Source organism: Maylandia zebra, linkage group LG1 (assembly GCF_041146795.1).
Source record: "Maylandia zebra isolate NMK-2024a linkage group LG1, Mzebra_GT3a, whole genome shotgun sequence".
Lineage (NCBI taxonomy): Eukaryota > Metazoa > Chordata > Actinopteri > Cichliformes > Cichlidae > Maylandia > Maylandia zebra.
The window spans coordinates 15598960-15618103 of NC_135167.1; the positions used below are offsets into that span (position 1 = coordinate 15598960).

The 19144-nt window shown below is 38.2% G+C and overlaps 1 protein-coding gene across 1 annotated transcript in view; it reads right to left on the reverse strand.

The window, feature by feature from the left end:
- The window catches only part of tspan15 (tetraspanin 15), a 45080-nt gene that overhangs the window by 3927 nt on the left and 22009 nt on the right, over nucleotides 1-19144 (reverse strand). Inside the window, exons 4-7 of the mRNA XM_004539460.4 lie at nucleotides 17852-17947; nucleotides 6403-6519; nucleotides 3728-3778; nucleotides 3280-3393 (exon numbers count right to left, since the gene is read on the reverse strand). Coding sequence (XP_004539517.3) covers nucleotides 3280-3393; nucleotides 3728-3778; nucleotides 6403-6519; nucleotides 17852-17947 — 378 coding nt within the window. The remainder of the gene's footprint in view (nucleotides 1-3279; nucleotides 3394-3727; nucleotides 3779-6402; nucleotides 6520-17851; nucleotides 17948-19144) is intronic.

Genomic DNA, 19144 nt, shown 5'->3' on the forward strand with positions numbered 1-19144 from the left:
TTTTCATTTCTGACTTTTCTTTTTGACTCGTTTAAGTTTGTGCCTAATGCAGTTTTGAGGAATAGCTGACAAGTATCTGCACAGCCTTCACCAAAAAAATCTTTTCTACTTACTCTGCAAACGCATCCCAGAAATTAAGCTCACATCTCAGATAACAAAAGCACACATATCAGCAATACTTTAATCTATTTATTTATATTTAGAGCTGGTATTCGTTCCATTTGCTTTTTCATGATTGTGAAATTTGTCAGAATAATCTCAGTGAATCATAGAAATGAGAGGAACAAAGGTACTTTTAATCACATACACATTTTTGGATTGTTCACAGCCAAAAAATACACTTTGTGTATTTTTTTTTCCATTTTAATATGTCTTGAATAAAACTTGCTTAATATTTATTTTATTATTTTTTATTAATTAGACCTACACTAACCACACGTCCAGAAATACACACAATTGGAATCTAAACTGGAAGCTGAGATGAAAATGACTTGTCCTGCTATATAGAGATTTCTGTTGAGTTAGATGAAATTTTCCACTTGGAACTAAACATTCGTAAGTAACCTCAAATATCTGACAGAGTGGGACACCAGATTAAATGTTGGGCATCACCTGAGAAATCAGGATGTGTGACAAAGAGCAAAAGAGAAGCACCTGTGTAATGAACCAGACGACTGACACCTTCTGCACAGCTCAGTGAAGTTCAGCATGCTTATTAAAGTCCAGCACAGCCTACATTCATATATTCATAGCTGCCAGAGTGTGTGGATTATTAAATGTATGATTGAAAATGGGATTTATGAGGGTAGAAATGGCAAAGTAATGAAAAACAGCATCTGTGCTGTTACATCCACACTACCAAATGAATCTGGTTCAAGAAAAGGGAAGGATGAAGGAGTATAAGGTGTGCAGAGTGAATGAATAGTGTGCATTTGTTCTTTTAATGCTGGAAAAGAACAAAAGTCTGATTTAAAAAGAAAATCTTTGGTCCATTTTAAGTTCAGACAGAATATTTTAAAATAAAAGTTAATTTTTGTGTTTTTATTATGGCCTGTTTGGTCCAAGCAAATCTAAATAAATTGGACCAGCAAGTAACTGCACAGCTGATTTTATCTCTCCTAAGGCTGTGGAGCTGTCAGATGTGCCTAAGGGGTGAAGCAATTTCCATTTTATTCCATTTGCTAATCTGGGTTTTGGATGATTTATTCGGGGCGACCGTGGCTCAGGGGGTTGGGAATCGCATCTGTAACCAGAAGGTCGCCGGTTCGATCCCTGGGCTCTCTGTCCTGGTTGTTGTGTCCTTGGGCAAGACACTTTACCCTACTTGCCTACTGGTGTTGGCCAGAGGGGCCGATGGCGCGATATGGCAGCCTCGCTTCTGTCAGTCTGCCCCAGGGCAGCTGTGGCTACAACTGTAGCTGCCTCCACCAGTGTGTGAATGAATAGTGGTATTGTAAAGCGCTTTGGGTGCCTTGAAAAGCGCTATATAAATCCAATCCATTATTATTATTATTCCACTGAGCTCTAAAAGGTACACTCTATAAGTCTCTGCAAGCTGTTTTGGTAAATACAGAAGCAAATACAAGTTTGCGTTCTCAAAATCTGAAGTACAAATGACACATCACTGCAGCCACACCTATCACAAAAAGGTCAACTGAAAAACTGTACAACCTTGCATGAAATCTCTCTGTTTGGCCACCTCTAACATTATCTCCCTAACCTGTGTGGTTCCACAAGGTTCAGTCCTGGGTCCAGTATTATTTTCTTTCTACATGCTTCAGCTGGCATCATTTAGTATTTTAATGACATTTCTTATCATTTCTATGGTGATGACATACAACCATATATGTCTCTTAAGCTTCACCAGCTGGACCCACTGTTTAACTGGGTTTAGCTCTCTAGCAGTTGCCTTGTATTAAATGCCAACTTTACTGAAGCAATAATTATAGCACCTGAACTATATCCTAAAATCAGTCCGGCTCTTGCTTCTTTTGTTTCAAATGTAAAGTTCAGTGTTTGAAATCTCGGTACAATATTAAATTCTTCTCTGGTCTGCGCAGCTGAACCAAAAAAAAAAACAAAAACAAAAAACCCCCCCACAAAAAAACAACAATTCCCGCATTTGTGCTTAGATTATTGTAATACCCTGTTTACCGGTTTTGACAGATAATCTCTCCAAGCTGTACAAAATACTGCATCCAGACTATTAACGTGTTGATATTTAACAACACGTTCTAGAAATCAAGCTCACAACACTCCCACCTTATACTCAATAAATTAGCTCCCAAGAGATTTTAGCATTTGTTTAAAATTCTTGTATTTACACACAGAGTGCTAAGTGGCCATGCTCCATATTATTTATCTCATCTTGTTACAAAAGACACTGCTGCTGACTATCTCCATTTACAAGCTCAGAATTTTTTAGTTGTTCCTCGTACATGAATAAAGGCCAGTGAGACAGTCTTTTTAGTCTACATTTGTTTTGTTTAAACAGGCTTTCTGTTGAGACTTTTATTACATTATTTATCTATTTGCCCATCTGTACATCTGTCTATACTTTTGTATTGAGTTTAAACATTTAATTGTTAAAAAGGTAAAGTAAAATTAAATGGTAATTGTTCCATAAACATCCATGGTGGGAATAAATACCAATAATGAAAATAAAACTCATTTAGCTACAAAGTGACATAAATAACTCCTCATATATAGCGCTACACATTAAAATATAACTTAGTCATCCTTGTCTCAGGTAAATCATACTAAACCAGCCTGTTTTTTGCAGCTAATGTTTTATGTTAAATTGTGCTTCTAAAAGGCTTTTTCAGCGCATCTTTTTAAATCCATTTTCTGTCCCATGGGCAACAATTGAAAGATGTATGCCTCTACTCTGTGCCCCTCCCCTCCAGAGCGCCGCACTTTTATTCAGACACCCTTTTGAAGAAGTTAATTGCTGTTGTTTGTACCCACCATCGACAGCTTTCCCGTCACCGCAATAATAACTGTATTTGTTTCGAACTTTTTAAAAACACACAGTTACAAAGTGAGTCACAGTTGGGATAAAACACATTAAAAATGAGTGTAAATATTTGCACATACAAACAGAGTCAAGCACATGGTCTTTCATTCATTTCTGCATGAACACTCCTATACAAACATATTAGGAGAAGAAAAGGCCACAGATAATGGGAAAAGCTAACCTGTAAAAAATGAGTAGAAAGGTAAAGCATCTGTATCACTATCTCACTGTACAAATGTGTGTGTATGTGTGTGTGTGTATACCTGAGGCACTAGGATCAAAAACAGAAGTATGATCATAATCTTATAATTGTCCAGCAGCCAGTAAATGAATGCACCGGTGCAGCCTCTGGTATAGATGTCAGGCAGTGGTTGATGCTGTGTGGGACAGAACACTGGTGGTTAGTCCAATTTCAAAACTACAAAAAGTCAAAGGCAGCTCCCTTTCCTTTCTTCCAACTGTTTAACTTTCTGTTCCTTGCTTATAATAAGACCAGTCCATTACTTAATTATCTGACACTTGTCCTCAGTTGTGTGAGAGCGACACAGCACACCCAGAGTTATTGCTAAGAAACATTCAGCTGTCAATGAGATGCCAGTTTTCTGTCTGCAATTCCCAGTTTAAATGAACCTTCTGTGGATATAAAGCACACAATAGTCACAATGGATATTTCAGCACATAATAAAGTGTTTTATGACTTGGTGGTCTTACCTTGTCATCTAGGGCCTTGTACCCACACATAGTGTTGGGCACTTCATTATTCTGAAAGAGAAGTAAAATGTTTCAAATGAAAATTAACAGAAAGCTGTACAGTGTGGGGACAGCCAGGAGAACAAAAGCTTTTATCTAATCTAACGGTTTTATCTTCAGAACAGAGTCACCTGCAGCCTGCATCTTGTTGTATTAAAACTAAAATTAAGTGGAATTAAAAATAAACCTCTAAATCATTATATCCATGTTTGTTCGCAAAGATAAGTCTGCATTAAGGGCATATATGCTCTGCTCTACAGCATCCGTTGCCACTTATGTGAGTCATCTCTGGCAGGTAGGGATCGTTTTGCTATTTTCTCTCTGCCAAACAGTTTGTCAAGACCATTTTTATTCCACATAAAAATGCTGCTAGTCAAAGAAAGAAAGAACGAACTAACGAACGAAAGATAGATCTAAACATCTAACAAAAAGTTTGACCCAACAAAGAAACCTTTAAATAAAATTAAATTTTAGAGAATGTCGGATGAGATCAGTTTCATTAGTTCAGACAGTTCGTCAAACTGTTGTGTGTTTAGCTCGAGACTTTCTCTTTGTTCTCTTTGTCCTTATAATTACTGGACAGTGTAGGTGTACAGATTACAGGGAGCCTTTGCTACTTAGAGGTGGAGAAAATTGCCTGCACATGCCATGGCTAAGGCTTAATCACAATATAGGGTGAAGAGGTGCATTTTAAATGTCACTCTGCATGCAAGAGCTATTACTTTAAGACCCAGACACACAGACACTGGCAGCCACCGAGCACTAGAGAAAAATGTGCATTCCTTAATGCCAACCACTTTGCAGATGAAAATCAGAAGTTCAGTTGTTTAGCAGTTGCTTGGGGCTGAGGGTTGAGGAAGGTGTCGCCGACAGATCTTTAGGCCTGTGTGTCTGAGAGCTTTAATGACACACACACACACACACACACAAATCCAAAACTAAAAAAACAAATTCAGGAACAAACATGATAAAATTACAGATTAGTTGGTATCTAACTCTGATCTTCAGCTCCCACTGTGATTGTGAGACTGCATGCCCTCAGTGAGAAGGTGCCTTCCTGAGCAAATAAAATGCCAGCATCTCACAGTGTGTAATTTGTCTCTCAGAAGTGAAGCTGCGTGGGATTTTGGGAGTTCTCCTCAGCACAACTGCAGATCAAAAACCCTCTCATGAGACAGATGAGGATGTATCAAGATAAATTCACGCCACACTTTAGCCATTAAGCCATTTATTCACGTATTTTCACGTGAATATCACCCAACAGCAAACCTGGAATCTTTAGCTTTAACTAATCAGACTTTGTTCATTCCCACTGCAGCCACAAAACATCTACACAATTGTTTTTAAAAACCTCTTAGCATGAAGTGTTCATCAACTCCAGTGAAGAGACAGGTGTGTTAAATATGTGCAATCCTCTTTTACAGGGGACTTAATGTATTCTAGCTTCATATGTTTTTATAACTGGACCCCATTAAAAATAGGTCAGCATGAGATACAGTTTAAGATGATAAATGCCAGTGTCATTTTGGTCTTTTAACATTTGGTTTACAAGTTTGAATGTATTTTAGGATTTTCTCAAATCCACACATATATTAAACTGGTCAACATTTCAAACCACAAATCAGTCTTGATGAGTGTTTGGGGTTATTGTCCTGCTGGAACACCCATCTGTGTCTTGGTTTTAAGTGTCTAGCTGTTGATTTGAGATGAAGCTGAAGAATTTGGAGGTACTCATCGATCATTATTCCATCTACTCTGTGTGATGTAATGTACCACAGGCAGCAAAGCAGCCCCAGAGCATGACACCATCGTGCTTGACAGTTGAAAGTTTGAAAACCTCAAGCTGTCACTATAGTCAAAAAGCTCAGTCTTTGACCATAAAACCTTTCTCCAAAAGGCATATGGCTTCCAGTTCACAGCAGATTTGAGCCTCGGTTTATTCTGAACATCCTACAACCAATTTCTTCTTATGTGATGATGACAGTTTTGGCATTCTTCCAGATAAATTGTGCTTACATAGACCCGTCTGAACTGATGAACTGATGATCTGCAGTTGTTTAGAAATGGCTCCAAGCGACTTTTCCAACTTGTCCAAATCTACTAGTCTCCACTTTAGATTTTTGCTGAATTCCTTGGATTTCCCTTGTTCTGAATATTGGTCAATCTGATGAGTGCTGTCAAACAAATCTTTTTAATGCTGATAAAAGAAAAACTACTGGTTGTAGTCAGTGCAATATAAGTTCAAATTCAAACTTGTGCACCCAATTCTTGTTCCCCCCCCCCCCACCCGGTCATTAAAAACAAAAGCTGTTCAAAGAAACCATTAAATGCCCCAAATTTCCATGACATTCATGCCCATGATGGATGTAAAAGTCTACCCACAAGTAGTTTCTAAAAAAAAACACAATTTAAATGTTATATACCATGTAAAATATGTACTTGTAATTATAATAATAATAAAAATGTTTTAAATGTAGTAGCTGAACATAAATTGTGCTATAGCAGTATTATCAGAAGAGGCAGAAGCAGTTAGCATCATGCATAGAAACTGGTAATACAAGAGGTATTATTGCAACAAGAAAAGCATATATTGTACTAGCCGATGTAGTGGTAAGACCATCAATAATGACACCTACCTTAGTAGTAACACAGCAGGTATATGGGACACCGCAGGCTAACGGACCAGGCGCACTACAGTTGTGGTACATGTTGACTTTCCAGTCTTTAAATTCTTCACCTCCACAACACTTAAACTGACAAAGAGGACAATATTAAAGGTAAGAAGGAAAAGGAAAGTGGTTTTAAAACACAGGAGAGACAGAGAGAGTCAATAAGTAACTAACTATGTTGTGCTGGCATGATGCCAAAAGTAGCATTTTAGGATGAAATTAATCACAATTAACAACATTTGGCATCCGGTTAGTATTTGATTCTCTCTCACACTTTTCCTTTCAGCCAGAATTTCAAAGGAGCAGATTGAAGGGCTTTCCCCTGAAGAAGTGACGTTTCCCTGTACAAAATATTTTACTGAGCTGTTTACAAGACAAATGAGGTAAACTATACCATCAATATTCACATTCAGATGCAGCTGTGTTTACTATCCAAATACAATTTTCCACTGGTGGCAAATTTATTTGACTGTGCAAACACAGCTTCCCCCTTTCATTCCTTCTACCACATTCTTGAAAAGGTCGGTAGGTGTTGTGATATTTGCACATATCCAAAAACCTGCTTATATCTACTTCCTTCATTACTTTTAAGAGCAGGTGCATTTTTCCTTCCCACTAGAAATGTAAGCTCTTCCTCGGGGATGCATCTTTGTCCCTGTCTTGTAAAGTGCTGGCCTGTTTGTGTACAAAATACTCAGAGCCGACTCCGGCACAAGTCCATCCATCTGTCTATCCATCCATTTCCTTAATAACTAATCCAATTCGGAGTCACGGGGGTTTTGGGCCCATTTCAGATGTCATTCAGTGAGAGGCAGGATACCACCCGGACAGGTGGCTCGTACATCACAGGCCATGTATCAGAATTTATGTTAATATTCAGATCTGAGGAAAATATTCCCATTTCGAAAGAAAACCTGAAAATACAAAATACTTCACCAGGAGGAGATAAAAGGACTAATTTGGAATACTCAAAGAGAATTTGCTGCTTCACTGACCTGCATCAAATTTGGAAATTATCATCTTCACAAGAACAGTGAATCATTATGTGTCATCACCTGCAGCCACGTGTTGTGGGATCAACAAGTGGCTGCAGAGGCTGCACCAGTCATTTTTACTGCCCTCTTCTTTTGCAAACTCTCAAGAGACTAAAGAAACCTAAACAAATCAACAGCAAACAAACTTGGGAAAACACATTAGCGTTAGTAAGACAACAACGTATTTAATAAAGTTTTAAGTCTTCTTCAATATACAAACAACACAAAATCCAGTATAATACACAAAAGCTCTGTTCATTTGTTTCCAAACTCTTCCTAAATGATCAGCAGTTGTGCAACCAGAGTTGGCACACAGGTACATCTTGGGACCCTGAAGGTTTTCACATCATTACATTGCCTAGCAACCACCTACCAGCAAGCTTAAATGACCCATTCATACTGTTTATGCACATAACATCTAAATTATATCCAGATATACTTAAATAATGTGTGACATTTTATGATGGCTTAACATTGCCTAGCAACCAACTAGAAATGGACTAAAATGACCCATTTGTAGCATTTATCTAGCTCCAAGACCTATGAAAAGCCTAATATTGTTTTATTTCATAAAAATAACATTAATTTACATCCATGTAAACCTGAATTGCGCACAATTTATTATGATGTCATGTTTCCCAGCAACCACCAACCAACAAGCCAAAATGAGAATTTGTAGTGTTTATGCATCTACAACATAAGAAAAGGTGGTTCAGGGGGCATTTCCTAAGCGTTCTGTGTTTATTACTTAGGCAATCAGTTTATTCGTTTCATTTAGCTCTTCTTACATTTGCTGAAGGCACAAATGTGCACTTTCTTTGCTCAGTTTTCATCGTACAGGGTGGAAAAGTTGCCACACCGATGCTTTGGTGTGCTGAACTGTATTTCCCATTTTCATCCAAAGTGACAATAACAGTGACAGTTTTTAAGGTAGTGCTGAAGAACAAACTCACTGTTAAAATAGGACATAAGCCTTAAATTGGCACTTCTCATTATACAAGAAATGCAAATGAACTTGTCATAGCAGTATCGCCTCAGTTAACAATTAGCATTAATGGGATACAGCTGTTAATGGAGTTACGCCTGTATTTGACTAGCATAAGAAAGAAAAACAAAATTAGACCCAATATAAATGACATCTGGTACCAAAGGATTTTCAATATCTGAATATAAAAATGGGGAATATGTCTCAATTGATGGCACTCGGAGTAAATTACAGCTGCCGTTTGACATCTCAGTTATTTTTGTTTGATTTACGCTTTCACTTGGGGTAGATAGCAACTGCACAGCTGCCTCAGAGAGTAAAGAATGAGCGAAGCAGAGCCCAATACTGGTACCTCTGCTTGGTAGTCACTTATTGAATCTAATATTTTATTTGGAGGGAGAACATGAGGCAGAAAGAGAGAATGAGACAAGAGATAAAGAGGGACGATGAATAAATGAATAGATATGAGAGCGCTCTTTGTCAGGCGGCGTCTTCAGTATGCTGATATGATGCCAGTCTGCCAAAGCAATACTCCCTCCTCTGTTGGTGTGATTCTGCACAGCTGTTTTTCCAGCACTGGGTCAAGACCCAAAGAAAGGTCACACACAAAACCCCCCCCCCCAAAAAAAAAAAAAAAAAAAAAAAAGCCACAACAACAAACAAAAACTTAATATAAGAACACAGAGTTCTCAGTGTGGTAGGTGCAACAGTGCAGTATCACCCAATCTAATCCCGTCTATGAGCAGACTGTTCAATTCATTACGCAGCCTCATGACATAAAAATGAAGCATCTTTTCAAAACACGTCCATCTCCTGAGATTCTGATGTGACGTGTGAGAGTGATGGATGGATTACACAACAGTTTGTTTACTAAAGTTGAAATTGAAATACAAAGTCATTTAAAAGTGATGTGACACATTTATTTTTATGACCCTCACTGGTGACAGTCATGACCGAAGCCATTATGTTCTAGGGTTGTCCATCTGTCCGTAGCTCTTAAACTGGCAACCTCGACAATTACAGAGCCTTCATGGAGTAATTGTTAAATCAGTTCCCTTCACTTCTCTCTCTCTCTCTCTTTTCACCCCCAGTGTGTGGCTGAAGGAATTCTGTGTGTTTACATCCTCATGAATGTGACATGTCAGGAATTTGTATAAACATTAATTGGTCAAAAAGTCACCCTCACAAAATATTTAGCTGAGCTGGTTTGCAGAGGTATACAACAATAAGCTGGTAGCTCGAGTTTATTTTATTTATTTATTTTTATTGTGATTAAATTTCCAAAAGTCTCCTGGAATTAAATATTTGCAGAATAAGCGACTAATTTTGTGACTGTCCAGCTGACTGATGACGAGCTGCTTGCATGCAGACTGTGACTAATCGTATGGTTAAGTCCCCCTCTGAGCCAACCGCTCAAAGCGTGGGTTGCAATTACAGCAACATAATGAGCGTGTGATTACAGGTTAAAGACTGAGGTGTTTTTTTTCAAAAAGTTTGCTAAACTTTTCAGGATCACTTACTATTGTTACTGTATTAATAATAACCATAATTATGACTTTATTTATATAACATTGTTCAAGCTCCACATTACAACGTGCTTCACAGGAGCAACAGAATAAAACAGAATTAACAAATAGAGGGGGAAAAAAGACACTTTAAAGTAAATTTAAGGGGAGGGAAAAGCTTTCTCATCAAAGTATTTTTTAAAAGATGATTTCAAGGAAGTGACTGACTCTCTCACACACACACACACACACAGCTTAACTCAACTACCTCAAAACATTGAGACTGGACTGACTAATCAACACAAGCGCAAACACACTGACCTACACCACCAAACCATCGTACACACCAACCTGTAAATGCTCTTTTGCACAATATTATTACTGGACTTTTTGCACTAACTTCTGCACTTCCTTCTGCACTTCCTAATTTTTGCTGCTACACTAAGGAATGTTTACTGTTCCTCCACTACCTCAACTCATCATCACAAAACCTTATTATTATGTTACGTTGTGGGGTTTTTTTTGTCACACTGTCACTTGCTGCTCTTGTTTGCACATTTGCACGTGCACTTTGTTGTCTGCTGTCTGATAACAAAAAAAAGTCATCCTTAGATAGTTAGATAGTTTTTTGTTAATTTATGTTGTAATTTATGTTAGGTCAGTCTGTCTTGTCTCTGCTAGCCAGCTAACTAGGCCTCTTAGTTAGCTAGTTTAGAGTTTTTCTGTTAAATTATGTTGTAAATTTATGTTGCATGTAGCACCTTGGTTCCTGGAGGAACGTTGTTTCGCCTCACTGTGTACTGTTAAACTGTATATGGTTGAAGTGACAATAAAGCCAACTTGACTTGACTTGATTTTGCCAGACAGGTTGTTTCAGATTTGTCCCTTTGAGTTTTCAGTTGGGCCCCTGGAACAGGCAAAAGACCTCTGGTGCATATGGTAATTACTAAGAGGTCAGAAATGTAGCTTGGAGCAAAGCTATGAAAGACTTTAACAGAAATCAGTAAAATCTTAAATTCAATGCTAAACATTGTGTAAAAAGGTAAGAGAAATGTGATCTTGTCTCCTCGTTCTAGCTGAAAGTCTGGCAGCTGAGTTCTGTAGAGTCTGATTTAATTCAGTAGAATGACATTCACAAGGATCTAGTGGTTGGCCATCTCCTGGCAGCCTCTTTTTCTACAAAAATATTTTGCCCAACCAAGTTGACGAATGGTTTGCAGCTGTCACTGAAAGAGGTTGCTGCACCAAAAACTTGCATATAATTCTTTTGTTCACTAACAGATTGCTGCAGTTGCCCATAGTTTGCATGGAAGATGGCAACTTGTATGCAAACACTTGCTAATGAAGCACTGAACAGTTGTGAAAAATTTGAAGTGTTTCTGGCTTGCAACTCATTCTTCAAAGTAAACATTGTGCCTTAGAACTAAATCCAATGTATTTTTCTTATATTTTCACTACTGCTTGGAGATTAAGTAGTGAGAGTTTGCAAAGACGTTGGCGGCTTCCATAAGAACCACTAGCAACCAAAGCACGGAAGTTGTCAGTGCAGCACCTAATACCGGTTTGTGAAAAATTGCACCTATCGACGCCAAACAACCTTGAAGAATACAGTTTTTTCCTAGTGACTTACGGTAATACATACCGGTAGGTTCACTGTCTGGACTCTAAAAGTGTGTCACTGGGGCTTTAGTTCCCATCAAACCAGTAGGTCTTGTAAAACCAGCTGCTTGAAATTTTTACAGCAGGGAACCAGTTCACCCACTTCCCCGAGGCTGATATAGCTCCTGAAAATGAGTTTTCTCTGCTTTTACCAAAAATTATAGTATTTTGTCATTTACACAAAAAAAAAAACAAAAAAACAAGTGCTGTAATAACTCAGTACATTTGTATAGGTACAGTTTTAAACTCTATTAGATGGATGGAAAAGGAGATCTAGTGAAGATTTGTTTTCAGGTCTGTTAATGTTCCATATAATCATAACCATACTGCAATATAAGTTCAATGTCTCTACCTCAACCCATGAAAATGAATACAAGTGTTTCCAGTAAGTGGATGGCAAAGGTTAGTGTTTGTGCATTCATGTAAGATTTATTAATGGACTTCGTACTTTTCTTGTTTGTTACTGCATTTTGTGTTATGTTTCTGTGTTTATTATATTTTCATTGACAGACACCACTGGATGAATTTTAATGTTATGCTCACAGTTGTCTCTTAATGAAATTTACCATGTCTATGCACAACTGCTATGCTTAAATTGCGCCAATGCTTTCCGTGATGAATCCAGAATTTGCTTATAAATATGCATGATCACTTCTGAGTGAAACATGCAGCACTCGGGAAAGATGGCGTTTGAAAGAGTGTCTGCCTGAATGACTTTTTTGTTTGAAGTGCTCTAACACTTCTTGGTATACACAACAAAGCCCGGCTGCAGTGCTGTGGGGGTATTTATTGCTGTGCCTGCAGCACAGATTGTGGTTAACAAATGATGTGACGTTTTCAAGCTGAACTGTTTTTATGAAGCAAGTGTCTGCAGTGACTAAGGTGTTATCTAATGAGGGAAATGAAAAATTGTTGCTCCTGGCAATGAAACCAACAAGTGGTCAATAATATGACAACTATTTTGATAAATTATGCATGTAATTGTGTGAGAAAAATGTCTCCTCTGTCTCCTCTGCAGGGGCGAAGAAAGAGGCAGCTTACTGGTGGAATAAATGTCACATCTCCATTACAATACTGAGGCACAGTGGATAGAAAGGGCAGCTTGAAATCGAGTTAATACCGGATATGATGCGACCTACCACTTATACATGAACTCTGTGCTCAGAATGAGATGTTTCCTAATATCTTTACAGCTGGAACAAAAAGCTTACAGATGTGGTTTGTCACTGAAGACACATCTTTAAGTATGCTTCAAACTAAGAGATCAATTATTTTGTGGTTCATGTGACATTTATCATTCTGTGTCAAAGGAAGAGCCATTAACAGTAAAACCAGTGATAGCGTCACACTTTCAGACACTATACAAGATTTCAGATACGAAATGGTTAAAAGTTATTTTGTAAAAAAATGGAAATTAGACTTAAGGCCCAACTCTAACTTTTGTCAACTCCTCAGATGGATTTTGCTTGGTCTTGCTCAGGTGTACGCCTGCTATGTTAGTGTGTAAATGTAATGAGAAAAACAAATATGCAGAACCCTTCTATGTGACCCCATGCCTGTCCTACTTGCTTTATTCGGTTAAGAAACAGGAAGTGGTGGTGCGGTTATTACAGTCTGGAGTTTGAACCCTAGAGTCATTCCACATCCGCTTGTAGAGCCAATCGTCAAGAACTTGAAGTAAGCAATTTTTTGTGCGACTTTATCAGTCTCTCACAATCTCTCACATGAGGTGGGGGAATGTTGCTTCAGTTCATTTGGTGACACAGCTCGTTCAAGTCTTTTCTTTCCCATCCATTCTGTTGTAGTTTTGTTGCTGTGCTTGGGATCATTGACCTGTTGCAGGACCCGGTTTTGCACGATCTTCAGCTGATAGACATGTAGCCTCACATCTGACTCTGGTATACAGAGTAGTTCATGGTCGAGACAGTGACTGCAGGATGTCCAGGTCCAATTCCAAACCAGTCTAAACCATCACCCCTCGACCGCCTCTTTGTCCTGATATGCTGTGTTTGGTTTTTGCCAGATGCGGTGCTATCCATTAAGACTAAACCTCTCCAATTTAATTTCATCACTGTTGATGTGTTTCGTTGCTGGCATTGTGTAAAAGACCTGAATGCTCCGGACCAGCAAACTGGCAAAAATTCGGCTTTCAGACAGGTGGTCACGCTTGCTGATGATCATTTAATCAAGAGCATTTGATTAACACCTACTTCCCCATTCCTATGGAAGCAGTAAGAGTGTACTTCATTTTCCCACACACTGCTTCTGCATTTCAGCTTAATGTTTGTTAATTAAATAATGACATGGTGTAAAATGACACGTTTTTTAGTTCACTTGAGGTTGTATTTACCGAAATTTAGAACCTGCTAAGGACCAGGTTATTTTTAACATGTCCTGATACAGAAACTCTTACAATAGAAAGTGGGTGTGCTTTTGTTTTCAAGTGACTCTACATTTGGAGTCTTATCTCAGTTATTAAAGTGAAGATGTCTTAACCTGTACAGAATCAGATTTTAATATTGTCAAGGAGAGGTTCACTTAAAGTCCATCTTAAAATAGTACTCACACAGCTATTTCTCTGCTCAAGTTACTCTTTTCTCTGATCCATGCCCCTACTGACTTCAGAAATATCTATAAATCTATGGAGCTGACCATACTGATAAATGTGAGGTTAACTGGAAATATTCTCTTCCATTTTTTTTGTGTTGGCTGAACAACAGACTGGCAATCTGTCCAGGGATGTAACCTGCCTCTAACCCATCACAGTATATAAGAGATGGATAAATGAATGGATGGATGGAGAAACTCAAAGGTATAACCTTGAAACTAGGCAATGGTTTAATTAAGGAAGTTCAGGCAAGAAAAAAAAAAAGTGTCAAATTTTCATCAAAGTTGGTCCTTTATTCACAGAGGGTGTCACCAGTTGGGCATCCTACCAAATGTGAATAATGGTCACTATTTCGCTGTAAGAATAGTTTTAGTGAGAAACTTCCAGAAAATTATGAAAGTAAAGCTTTGACCTTTCGGATTTAAAAGCATCATTATATTTTTTATCCTATTAGAGATTTTTGTGAAATCTAACTATTTTAATGCAATTAATTCATCCTTCAGCCAAAGCGAATGTTTGTGCCACATGCTAAGAGCTTTCAAAATGCATTTCTGAAATGACACATTCAAGAAAAACAGAAAACAATGAGTCCAGCATTGACTGTCACCAGAGGGGATGGAAGAAAAATAGCATGGCAGAAATTAAATTCTGCCTCCTCTGACTAAACAATGTGTGTGTCCCGGCTCTGAATGTTGGATTGTCGATTTCCTTTTTTGGATTCAGAGACGGTTCGATAACAAAAATAAAGAAAAGAAAAAGTGCTGACGCAACTGTTCGGGCTCTGAGGCATGAGGGCGTTTTCAAGCCTGAAAACTGGTCCCGACAATCAATTTTTCTTTGTTGTTGCAATTATGACAGATGGCTAAGACGTAGCCCCATCCAAAACATCAGCAGCTATTTACATGGAGACTGGGACAGGATGCCTCCTGTTGAGTTTACACTCAAAACACCTTCAGGCATTTTGCAGGAAAGACTCCTCTGACCCTTTTCGCATTACACACACACAAAAATAAAATAACCTGACAGTACAGACGGAGGTGCCATCTAAACACATTAGAAATGTTTTTTTCTTCTTACTGGATATGAGCTTTTCCAGAGTTCAGCGGGCACACGGGACGACATTACACAGAACACATTAAAATAAAAAATAGATGGTTTTATAATGTAGAAGAACATTAAAAACACTGCTGGATACAGAACTGTGCTCACAGGGCACAGACCTGGTATGAGCAGTGAAATATTCTGATTGCTCACAGACAAACGCAACATAAACTTCCTATTCAGTTGTTCTCACTTACCCACCGACAACAAAGGGACGCCTTTTTAAATCTTATATGAAAGGAACAGAGAAAAATGTCACCATTTACACGACGCAAACACAAATGCATGACTGAATTTGGTACCGTTCTCACAAACAAAAATAAGTTCAGAACATAGTCTCAGTGCCCTCCAAGTTTGTTTTTTCAAACATGGTTTTCCATTGAAGTTCTTCAGAAAAACACTTAATCTCTCTAAGAGCAGGGCAACGGGCCCAGCAAGCAGCTTTAAAAACCTTTACAGGCTTCTGTTAAATGGCTTTCTAACATCACTGAAGCAATCTTTGCTGCTATAAAGTTCTTCAAACATGTCACTGGATGAATCGGCTGCCAAAACAAAAAAAAGAGGCTCCTTTTATGCTTTGACAGGTAATTAATCGGCACTTCTTTTCTACACAACCAACTAAGATCTGCATAACCAAGGTGCTGCTGATCTTTGACAAAAATAAATACACCAACCAATTGTCCTAACCAACTAAGCACATGCATTATTGTCAGATGTTTTTTCCTCCAGCATTAACAAACCTTCTCTGTGAAAGAGAAAGATATTAATTTTTAAAACTCTCGTTGCATTCTCTCTTTATAAACTGACCAGATTTATTAGGCCTCTTCCGCTGCCTGTTAATAACCTGCTGAAGATCAAATTGAACATGTGAATAGGGAAGAAATGTGATTTAAGGTGGCGTGTTTGTTGATGCAATTCAGACCTGTCGAATTAGAAACTGCTGATCTACTGGGATTATCACACGCAACCATCTCTAGGGTTTACAGCGATTGGTTAAAAAAGAGAAATTATCGAGTGAGCAACAGTTCTCTCAGTATAAATGCCTTATTTATCAATTTACACATCCAGCTAGTATAGAGTAAAGTTTGCCTGTCCTCGTCCCTGCTTTGGTAACCTCTGGGTAGTGCAGTTTTCTCACACAATCCAAAGACTAATGTGAGATTAACTGGTCATTCCACAATTGTCCATAAGTATGATTGTGCACATGAACCATCATCTGCCCCTCTGTGTTAACCCTGAAACAGATCAGGGTGTGCTCGGTGTATTACAGAGACAAAGCCCCATCAAAGCAAAAGCCAGTATCCTCCATTCAAAGATCGACATGCATAAACTGTTTCTCATCCTGAGAAAGTTTTACAAACACCCGTTATCAGTTATCTGGACCTGACCAAATGCACACAAAGATCTTTCTTGTAGCTTTCATGGACAATGCTCAAATGCTGTTAAATCTGCCAGTCCACAACTGTGTAAAAAATTCAGCCCATTTTCTAAACCACCAAATCACCTGAGACACAATAGCTTTAGGGAATTCAAGCAGCCTGCAACTATCACGCAATCAGGCCACAAATCCACAGTACACAATCCTTAAAATGATGAAGGCCTGTAGCGTGCAGAACATATGCCCCCTCTCCTGTGCTAATCAGAGTTTGTAGCTGGCTGCTAGTTTCAATGTGTGACCAGTCCGCTGTCCCCTACAGTGCATTACCATATGCTTGATAAAAGCTGGGAAAGAGATCTCCAGCTTCAGGCTGTGTGCATGGCGGCTCGGTGTGCTCTGATGGTCATGCACAGCGATGCAACTAAAAATTTTCAGTGAGGATTCAGGTTCACTGGTTGTGCAGTTTTAAAACAACAAAAAATCCTCAGCTTTATAATAATAATAATAATAATCAGGCTTTGTCTCTACTGCAGGAGATTATTAACATAGACTATACATAAAAGATGGATACCACTACTGTGACTTCACCCATAGTCTGCGCACTGGCCTCATTTTAGTTTTTTTAACTAGATATGACCATAACAGGATGTGAGTGTTTACCGGGATATTTACCAGCTAATACTAGTTCTGTCTAACTAGCTTGGCTGTCGCATTATAGCTGTCATTAAAGGGATTATAACAACAACATGCACCTACTGAGAGAGAGAAAAAAGAAAAAAAAAAAAAAAAAGCTAAACACCTGACTCTTTAACGCATCTTTAAGAACACATGAAGCATGTCTTTAATTCTAGTTTATAATTTATAGATTAGAGGGCATAGCTTTAACCCTTAAAACTATTAAAACAGATCAGTGATCTAAAAAAAAAAAAAAAAAATCACTCTTAGTACAGATGGAGAGGTATAGGCTGTAATATTTATTTATCCTTTAAAGCTGTGTATTTGGGGATTTACTAAAGTCAAGTCAAGGAACTTTGGTTTCTGACTTTATTTAAAGTCCTGAGGGTTTCTGGGTGATTAATACAGTCCGTATGTAAAAAAAAGACAGGTGACGTTTATCAAGTAACAGGAAATTAAGAGTCGTCTTACCCTATTCTGAACGTAGTCCATGATGTTTTTGAAGTCCAAGTCATCGTAGTAGTTTACTATGCCCTTTCGAATGTTCTTGTTCAATAAACTTTCCGCCTGTGAGGGAGTTAGAAAAAGAACGCAAAACTGTGAATAGTACAGGAGAGGAGAAAGTCAGATTATCACATCTGTCAGTGGAGCTGTAGAGTTACTTGTATGTGTCAAAAACCATTTAGTTGCCATTTTCGGTGCTGTATGAAATGTCTTTGGCCCGCACGTCCTCTAAGCAAAACGGCAGTAGTCCATTTATGGTGATGTATTTGTCCTCATCCTGTTTTAATAGCACACTGCATGCTGCCCAACAGTTATAGTATGCGGACATTGTTAGCCTTAAAACGAAGCCACAACTCCAAATAAAAACAGAGCCAAATATAACCCATGTTTTTGAAAGGAGAAGCTGCAGGTTTTATTTGTAGTGTGACTTTCAGGGTTAACCGTGGAATTGCATTAAGCTTTAATAACCAAACATAATCATGACTTGTTGAGCTTAATCAACATTTTAGGGGATTTAAGGATTTAAGAGCTTTGACTGTGCAAAATTATGATCAATGAAACAGTTTAGATTTTTTTTTTTTAATGTTAGAGCTTTTATTCCTCCTACTTATATTTTTTTTTTTAAAAAGCAGCCAATTGTGTCTCAAATTGTGTGTGTTGTGTACCAAAATACCCTCTATGTTAAAGGGTATTTCGGTACACAACAATCAGTGTGTCAAACAGGCGCCTGCTGAGAGCAAATGCTATCATAAGTCAAGGTGACTGATTCACTGAACCAGGATATTAAAATGAGAGCGAACTTGACCGCTCACATCTGTCAGTCACAATCTGGTGCTGTGGGGTTACATTAAGTTTAATATATAAGCTTATACAGTCACTTGGCATAAATATTTATAATTTGGAGGTCTCTTAAGAGAATTTTTTGAGAGCTTTTCATTAAATGTTTTCATTCAGGGAACGGTTCATTTACTCCACTAATTTCTCCACTCTGTTTCTGATACATTAGTCTTATTTATAGTTCATTGGCGATGAAAGCGACAAAGCGCTGTTTTTCTTTTTTACCCTTTACTTAGGCCTAATATTGTTCCTTTATTTCATTCTTCAAAGCACTGCCGACAATAACGAATCGAGAATGCAGCCTCCTCCATTAGAGCCACAGAGATTAAAAGAGATTTAATTTTTCATTTCATTTCTTTTCTTCCCCTCTTGAACATATCAGGTGTTGACAGTGGATGTACTGGGACAAGGCACCCACATTTA